This window comes from Chaetura pelagica, unplaced genomic scaffold (assembly GCF_000747805.2).
Source record: "Chaetura pelagica isolate M959 unplaced genomic scaffold, ChaPel_1.0 scaffold232, whole genome shotgun sequence".
NCBI classification, from domain to species: domain Eukaryota; kingdom Metazoa; phylum Chordata; class Aves; order Apodiformes; family Apodidae; genus Chaetura; species Chaetura pelagica.
The window spans coordinates 40,705-49,488 of NW_009952441.1; the positions used below are offsets into that span (position 1 = coordinate 40,705).

Below are 8,784 nucleotides of genomic sequence, written 5' to 3' on the forward strand. Positions count from 1 at the left end.
AGCTTCAAGGGCTCTTCCCGCTTTCTCGAAGGCTGCAGCCGGCGCAGCAAAGTCCCACGCGCGCTCGGGCCGTGCCCGCGGGAAGCGTGCTCCCTGGAAGTGTGCTCCCCACACGCTTCCCAGCCGGCTCTCCTCCCACTGCCCGCTCCCTGGCGACCTGCTGACGAGTCATTCCCTGAGTCAGGAGGTAAAAGTGGCCATCCCCTCTCCGGGGTGCCCGCCAGCAGCCGTGCTTTCCACAGGGGTGCTGGTTTGTCCCCCCTTACGGCTCAGCCCGATGCCCCGCTCGGCGCCTTCGGCTGAGGCTGGAATCCAGCTCCTCTGGGAGAGTTTGGCCTCATGGGGTTTTGTGCCAGGGCAAGGTGTTCATCCCAGTCCCATGGGTATAGGTTCCTGGTTTTGAAGCATTCCTTTGGTTTTCTTTCCTGATGGTCCAAATTCCCCATGGCTGTCTGAGGCCACAGTTTTCTCTACTTCCCTGTGCTGTGACGTCAGGAGCCTTTATCAGGTCCCTGAAGCATGTTCCTTGGGGAGGAGTGTGCAATTACACATAACCACTGGCTGGCACGGTTGGATTCTGGAGGAAAGCACAGCTCCACGTGCCTCCCTGACATTTGCTGTCTTTGGTGCTGCCAAAACAAAACAAACAAAAAAAAAACAAACACAAAACTCTCTACAAAATGCTGGGGTTTTTCCTGCTTCTGGCCAATATGAAAACAGCCATGGAACACGGTGCAGGATGTTGCTGTTTGCCCTCGGTGGTAGGGGAATTACATGGTGCTGGTGATGGCTGGGACAGGTATGCACAAAGAGTTTAATGGGAGCTGTGCTGGTATGAGTGAGCCAGAGTCTCACGGGCACCCATCACAGGAAATATCTCTGCCTGCTTCCCCCCCCAGAGAGGGAAGTGGCCGCTCAGCTCCGTTGTCTGTTGTAATTCCATTTCAGGCAGCTGACAAAGGAAGCAGGAAGAGATATGAGCCAGCAGACAAAGACAGGCCGACCTCTCCTCCAACCAAACGGGCCAACCTGTCTCCTGACAGAGGTGAGACATCAGCCATCCCAGGGGCTCCTGGCCTGGCTGGCTTCCTGCTCTGCTGCTCGAGGTGGTTCTCCAGTGACAAATGTCCCGGGAAAGTCTCTGCTGCAAGAGTCCACTCATGGCAGAGGTTAATTGCAGGCATGTGTCCTTCCAAAACCTCAGCGTGTGCGATTGCCAGCAGATAAGGCAGCATTATTAGCTGTCCTGCTGCAAAAAAACACAGTGGAGGTGAGACACTGGTGTGTGAAGTAAGCGAGGTGAGGTCCTTGCCCAGCTGTCTTGTGGAGCGCGTTGCGAGTGCCTCGGCTCCGCCATGTCTGTGTAAGGCACTGCAAAACAAACCCCACAGCAGCTCTCACTTGGAAGACACAGCGTGCTTGTCTCTGTGGGTGCAGTGGCCTCCTGTTCTCTAGTCATGTTGGATGTGGCTGTAGAAGTCATAGGGTTTTCCCTCACTACCACAAGGTCTTCCCTGCCTTGCATTTCAATGGATCACTCCTGACAGGCAGGCTGGTGGCAGTGCTTGGAAAGGGCACACGGGTTGGAATGGATGCAATAATTGGCTGGATCACCCATCCTGTGAAATGAGACTATTTCCCCACTTGCCTGTGACACAATCAGATCCGCCCCGATGTTTAGAAGGACATGAGCTTTTCCAAGTGCTCTCTGCCCCAATCCTCAGCAGCAGTCTGAGCACCTCAGAAAACAGAGCGAACAGGCCACGTGGAGAGGGACCTAAATGCCACACTCCAGCCTCTGCTGAGAAACAAAGTGTGGGGAGTCAGCAGCCAGAGGTGCCTGGTTTTGACGTACAAGCCGGTATGGACACGTGATGTTGTTTTCCCCATGTTGTCTGGGCTGTAGGTGTATCTTGTTGACTCTGGGTGCCAGCCAGAAAGAAAAATGTCTGTGCTAATAGCCTGGTTGCATTCAACTCCTGCAAAGGCAGCATGGAAGGGGCTGGGTGAGGTTGAAGGTCACTGGGATCTAGTTCACAACTGCTGCTGAGCTGCAGAGAAATGAATGGGCTGGCCTAGCAAACTGTGCTGATTTTATAGATACACAGATGTAATTGTATACTTTATTTGTTTTCTGTACATTATAAAGCATTTTTAAGCAGTAGCAAATGGGGCACAAGCCCTGGAGGCAGCTCAGCCTCACCTCCCAGAGGCAAACATATCCTTGATTGAACTGAGACTGAGCAAGAGGAACCCTCCAGCATGCTGCCTGTTTCCCCGTGTCCCAGCACAAAGCTGGTGGAGTTTTGTGTCCTAAGTCTCTCTTCCCCATTCTGTGACCTTGCTGTGATGGGTTCTGCAGTTATAGTTGCCTCTCCATGTGCTGGGGTAGCAGAAGCTGGGAAACCCACTGCAGCAAAGCAGGATGATGCTGCTGCAGGATCCCAGTGGCCTTCCCCCTTCCAGCAAGACCCCAGAGCAGCTCTGCTTAGGGCATGTGGGTTCAGTTCCTGCTGGACAAATGCAAGGGAGACGTTGCCCATGGATTGACCCCAGGTGGCTTGGAAAGTAGCAGAGCTGCAGTCACCCAGTATCCTTTGAGCAGGAACACCTGGTTGTCTGGCCAGCTCAGGTGCTGCTGTGCCTGTTGTGCATAAACTGGCTGGGAATCATGGAGCACTGAGGTAGTCCCTGAGAGCCGGTTCTGCCCTGCAGCATTGCAGGCCTAAAAGTGTGATGGAGAAGCCTTGTTCCAGCAGCCACAGGGTGAGAAGAGGGCCAGGGCATCTCCTCCAGGCCATGTTCTGTTCCACTGACTGTGGGTGCAGCCTTGGCTAGCTCTGCTGCTCCCCCTGAGGATGGGGGTGCACAACAGTAGGTTCCTCTCCTGGCTGCTTGGACTTTTGGTGGCATGATCTGCAGCATCCTGACACTGCAGGCAGGGTGGCAAGACCAGTACCTTTGTGACCAGGGAGAACATCTCACCTTTTCAATTCCCAACAGGTGCCCGCGACAGGAAGGCGACCGGGAGACTCTCCTCACCCAAGCAGGAGCGACAGAGGGGCCAGAACCTGAAACCTTCCCCTGCACAGGCAGACAGGTCAGTGCTTGCTCCTTCTCCTGGGTCTCTTCTGGGCCAGGCTGGGGCTCATGCTTCTCCAGTGGTTCAGTCTCTCCTCTTGGGGCAGCTCTGAGGCTCTCTGGCCATAGTTTGCAGTTGCCATGGAGGCAGAGGGTGAGGAAGGACGCACAGATTCCTGGGCAGGAGCCAGAGGTGCTCAGGGGTTCACACGGAAGCCACTGGCTGAGCCGTTCCAGCTCAGGAACGAGCAGGAGCCTGGGGGTTTTCTGGAGGTCAATCCCAGCAAGAGGAGCCAACTGGGTTAGGTGCAAGCTCAGTGGTGCCAGCACCTCTGCCTCTCGCTGGTGCCGCGTCGTGCCAAGGAGCAAGGAAGCACAGCTCCTTGTCCTGCTCCTCCTGTCCCCAGTTCCCTTTCTTCATAGCCTGGCACACCCTCAGCTGCTCACTTGGCTGCCTTGAGATGTTAAAGTGTGCCCCTGAATGGTGACTAGCCCTGCCTTTGTGCTTCTCCGTCCCCTCTGGTGACAGGTGACCAGCTCACATCCCATTTCTTGCTAGTCTGTACCTGCAGCTCTGCCTGAAATATCCCACTGCAGAACAGGATGTGTGGCTCCAGGGGCCTTGGGCTGCCTGTGCTTGGAGCCCTTTGGCTAAAGGATTGTGGAGCTCCTTCTGGGGAACACCTACAGCTTCCTTGGTCCTCCTTGCCTGCAGCCAGCCAGTGCTGCTGGCCATGTCTCTGGTATCATGTCTAAGGATCTCTGAGCAGACAGACACAGCCCTGTCCTGCATCCCTCAGCCAGCAGGACCTGTGTCATCCCCTGTTCCCAGCAGGTCTGAGCAGGTCTCAATTTCCATGGATCAGAACCTTCTGAAACCAAAACCTAGCCCTGGTTGCCAGAGCCTTGTCCTCTTCAGGCCCTGAGGTCCTGTCTTCTAGCAGTGTAGAGCAACCTCAGCCTTTTCAGACTGGTGTTGACCACATCCTTCATTCTTGATCCTCTTCTGCTGTTTGGGTTGGCAGTGTCACACGGTGGGTCCGACCTGCCCAGTGCCCAAGCACGGGGGTGGTTAAGGACACGTTGAGGTTCTCTGGGACAGCCACACCATTGGTCTGTGTCTTGTTTCCATCTGCTCGGGGTGGTTTGGGTCACGCCGGTGTCTCCGCAAGGTCCTGTGCATCCCCAGGGATCTGCTGCCCGTTCTCAGAAGGCCTTTTTCCAGCAGAATGGGTTTGTTGTGATGTTGAACAGCCTCTCACCACCCTCCTCCTGTCTCTCCCCACCAGGAAGCGCCAGCTCTCCCCTCAGTCCAAGAGCTCCAGCAAAGTCACGAGCGTGCCGGGCAAAGCGGCCGAGCCGGGCGCCGCGGGTGCCAAGGCGGGCAAGTCCAGCACCCTGTCCCGCCGGGAGGAGCTCCTGAAGCAGCTGAAGGCAGTGGAAGATGCCATCGCTCGCAAGAGGGCCAAGATCCCGGGAAAAGTATAGTGGGGAGGGCGTGGAGCCCCCGCCCTGCCCTGCGTGACTCTTGGTGTTTTTATAAATAGTGTAAAAGCAGCCCCTTTGGGATTTTGCAGTTCTGTCTTATTTCGGCTGCGGTTCTTTTTAAAAAACAAGCAAAACAAAATGGAACAAAAAAAAAAAACAAACCCAAAACCACACACACAATAAAAAAAAACACGCAGGAAAAAAGATTAATAATAATAATAACCAGAATCTGGGAAGTTTGGTCAGCTGAGGCAGCTGGCAGGACCTGCTCTGGCCTGCCCTGCGTGACTCTTGGTGTTTTTATAATAGTGTAAAAGCAGCCCCTTTGGGATTTTGCAGTTCTGTCTTATTTCGGCTGCGGTTCTTTTTAAAAAACAAGCAAAACAAAATGGAACAAAAAAAAAAACAAACCCAAAACCACACACACAATAAAAAAAAACACGCAGGAAAAAAGATTAATAATAATAACAACCAGAATCTGGGAAGTTTGGTCAGCTGAGGCAGCTGGCAGGACCTGCTCTGGCTCCTGAGGGGCCAGCCCCGGGCTCTGCCCCCCTCCCTGGTTCCATGTAAATTCTGCACAGAGGACTCCAGCCCTGTCGGATGCTCTCACTGCTCCTCTTCTTTCTCTCTGCCCTCTCTCCTCTTTGCTCGCCTTGAGTTGTATTCTCCTAGTTAGCCCTGCTGTGTGTTGAGTGTCTCCAGCGATGCAGTTTCTAGATACTGTGTAACGAGAGAGCCGAAAACTGCTGTGAACTACTGGCAACATCACCTCCCTGCCCTCCCACCCCAGGAACAAAAATATATATATATTCTTGACTAAAGTCTGATTGGGAAAATGACCTGTCTTTTATTTTAAGCAGCAGATTGTTTTTAGTTGATTTCAAAAAGGAGCCCTGAAGGTGTTGTGGGGATGTCTGTCTAATAAGGAGGGTCCTTTTTCCTTTTAATTTTGTTTCTTTTTTTGTTGTTTTTTTTTGTTTGGTTTTTTTTTTGAGGGACCTCCCTGAAATAAAGTATTTTGATAACCAGTTCTTCCTTTCTCTGCTCTTCTCTGCCTGCCCCTCACTTCCCTTTCCTTTTGTGGGGAGCTCTTCCCCAAACCCCCCACACACATCTTTGGGCTGGGTACTTTTATTATTCCTGCTCTCCTGATGATCCCGTGGTGGAACCAACTCTGCTGCCTGCACAGGCAGCTGCCTGGAGCTGGAAGAGCTGCAGCATCTCTTGGGGGAGCATTGCAGCCCCTCACTGCAGGTACCAGTGTCCCCCACCTCCTCTGTCTCCCCAGAGCTGTGGGACCTCCACTTCTGCACCCAATATTAAACCAGTATCCCACTGGTGTGAAATGGTGGCTGGGAGTAGAGGGTGCTGGCTTCATCTGCACAATCTGAGGGTGCTGCTGGTCTCATCCAGACCTTCAGGGGGTGATTTGTGGGGTCCCTGCTCCCCTCACTGGCAGCTCTGCCTGCCTTGTCCCTGCCCCCATAAAGTCACTGCCAAAATAGGTACAAATCCTGTCCCTCTGGTAGGAGACCAAGCTGCTGCTGTGCCTGTGGCTGTGCAACACTTCCCCCAGTATGGTGGTACTGGGACCACTGGGCTGCCCTGGGGACAGGGACCCCAAATCCTTTCCCTGCAGGCCAAAGGTGCTGAGCCCGTGGTGCAGTGTGGCACAGAGGGTGCTGTGGCTCCTGGCAAACCCCTTGGGCTGGGGGGGAGCAGGGAATGCCAGGGATCCCCAGCCCGGATCTGCAGCAGGATGGGATGCAAGGGGGCTTGTGGAAGTCTGGGAAAGTCCACGTGGGACAGGGAGCAGAGAAGGGAGAAAAAAAAACTGCTTGTCCACGAACCAGCTCATCTGGTCCCGCCACCTCCTCCCCTCTCTGCTCAGCACCTTCATCCTGCCTTTGAACCTTCACGCGGCCGGGACATCCCTGGGTGCTGGTTTGGGGAGCATCAGAAGGGGGGGTTGGATGCAGCCCTTCAACTTTTTTTTTTTTTTTTTTCTTTCCAGGGTTGCCCAGTTTGGGATTTCTGCCCCGGCGGAACGTGATGCCGGTGATATCACCGGTGGGGCTGACGCAACAGGGTCAGGGCTGGGATCACGGCGTGGGGCACCTGGGTGGCATCCCCGTGGTGGGTTGGGGGGGGTTATGGGGGGGGTATGTAGGGCTGGGGGGCCAGTGGGCAAGCACCCAGGGCATCCCATGGGATGGCACCTGTCCATAGGCTCCCCAGCCTCCCCGTCACCTGGACCACGCAATCCCACCGTGCCCAGTGCCTGTCAGCACAACCAAACTGGTTGACACCCTTCATATCTACACACACACACACACACTCCCCATCCACCTTCCCAATTTTAAAAGCGTCGAGAAGTGGATTTCCGGGCTGGAATCACGGTGGAGTTGAGAAGGAAGTCACGGCGGGGAGGAGGAAAGGCAGTCGGGAGCTGGAGTTTCCAGGTGTGTGTGCACATCACCTGCCCCGGCTCTATATAAAGGCGGCGGCGGCGGAGGAGCTGCCACACTCGGCCTCCTGCCATCCCTGGGGAAGCCGCTGGGGAAAGTGTCCCCTGTCACCTTGCTGTGCTCTCGTGAAGCCCCACGGATGGTAACACCGGGTCTGGGGGGGGTGGGAGCTCTGGATGGGGTGAGAGTGTGTGTGTGTGTGTCTGTGAGCACTTACTTGCATGGGAAGGGGGAAGTTACACGGCACGTGTGTGTCAAGGGCTGTGCTCAAACTTGTGCCTCTGTGTGTGTGTGTGTGTGTGTGTGTGTGTGTGTGTGTGTGTGTGTGTGTGTGTGTGTGTGTGTGTGTGCAGGGATTCCCTGGCTGGGGAAGGAGGTGGCACTGAGAGGGCTGCTGTGTGTGGATGGATGGACGTGCTGGTGCTGTGTGTGCCTGTACATGTCAGGCTGGCAGTGCACGTGGGCACAAGCGTGCTGGGGGGACGGGTTTACACGTGTGTGTGTGTGAGAGTGTGTATCATGGTCTCCACATATAAGGGCTGGTCAGTGTTGTAAGTGCAGAGCTCTGCACAGGTGCTGGTGGTTTGTGTGTCTGTCTGTCTGGTGTGTGCACACAGAGGGTACTGAGTGCTGGTAGTGCATGTCTGTGTGTGTGTGTGTGTGTGCACATACACGTATGTCCTGGTCTGCCTCTGTGTGGGTGCACAGATGAACACAGACTGGTAGCTCTGTGCCCCTGCGTGTGTACAGACGTGCCTGTGCGTGTGTGTATGTGCAGGGAAGGGCACTGTGAGGTGTGTGTGTGTGTATATATGTGCCTGTGCCTACACACCTGCACGTGTACTAATCAGTGTGTTCTGCACATGTGCTGGTTTATGTGTGTACGTGTGTATGTACACATGGGTTGGTACTCCAGGTGCCTGTGCTGATAGTGTGTGTGTGTCTGTGCACAGCTACACGTGCTGGCTCTCTCTGTATGTAGATGTGTATGTATAAATACATATAAATACTTAAATATATATATATAAATATAAAAACATATACCAATATATATATAAAAATATATATGTGTGTGTAGTTGTGTGTATGTACAGGTGTTCTCTGCACATGTACAAGAGTGCTGGTACTGTGTGTGTGCATGAGTACACACACACACACACTGTATTTGGGGTGAGTGTTTAGATGTGTGTCAGTACTCTTGTGTGTGTGCATGTGTGTATATATACACACACGTGTGTATATACACATACGTGTGTATGTACAGGTATTCTCTGTGCTGTATCTCTAGGGGTGAGTGTGTAAACACGTGTGCACAGTACTCCGTGTGTGTGTATATACATATACATATACACATATATACACACTCACACATATGTGTGTATACATGTAGATGTGTGTATGTACAGGTGTTCTCTGTGCGTGTACGTGTGTGCCTGCACACACACACACTCTGTATCTCCAGGGCTGTGTAGAGGTGTGTGCACAGTCTCTGTGGGTGCCAGTGAATGTGTGGGTGCTGCTCACGCTTTAGGGGTGCGGGTGCTCCCACGTGCTGATGTCCCGTGTGTCAGAGCCCTGCGGGGCTGGGGAGGGGGCAGTGTGTTCACCCCAAGGGACCCTGGGGAGGGTGGGGAGGGGAGGTGTGTGGCGTGTCCCCGTGTCAGGGGCGGGCGCTGGGGGTGCAGGGTCCCCGTCTCTGACCCTCTGTCTGTCGCAGGGCTGGCTGGGGCTGCTGGTGCTGCTG

The 8,784-nt window shown here is 54.2% G+C and overlaps 1 protein-coding gene across 1 annotated transcript in view; it reads left to right on the top strand.

Moving 5' to 3' along the window:
- The window catches only part of ZC3H18 (zinc finger CCCH-type containing 18), a gene marked incomplete at its 5' end in the record, with an annotated part of 43,205 nt that extends 38,636 nt beyond the window's left edge, over positions 1–4,569 (top strand). The window contains 3 exons of the mRNA XM_010008442.1: positions 949–1,045; positions 3,004–3,100; positions 4,371–4,569. Coding sequence (XP_010006744.1) covers positions 949–1,045; positions 3,004–3,100; positions 4,371–4,569 — 393 coding nt within the window. The remainder of the gene's footprint in view (positions 1–948; positions 1,046–3,003; positions 3,101–4,370) is intronic.
- Between the last annotated feature and the right edge of the window lie 4,215 nt (positions 4,570–8,784).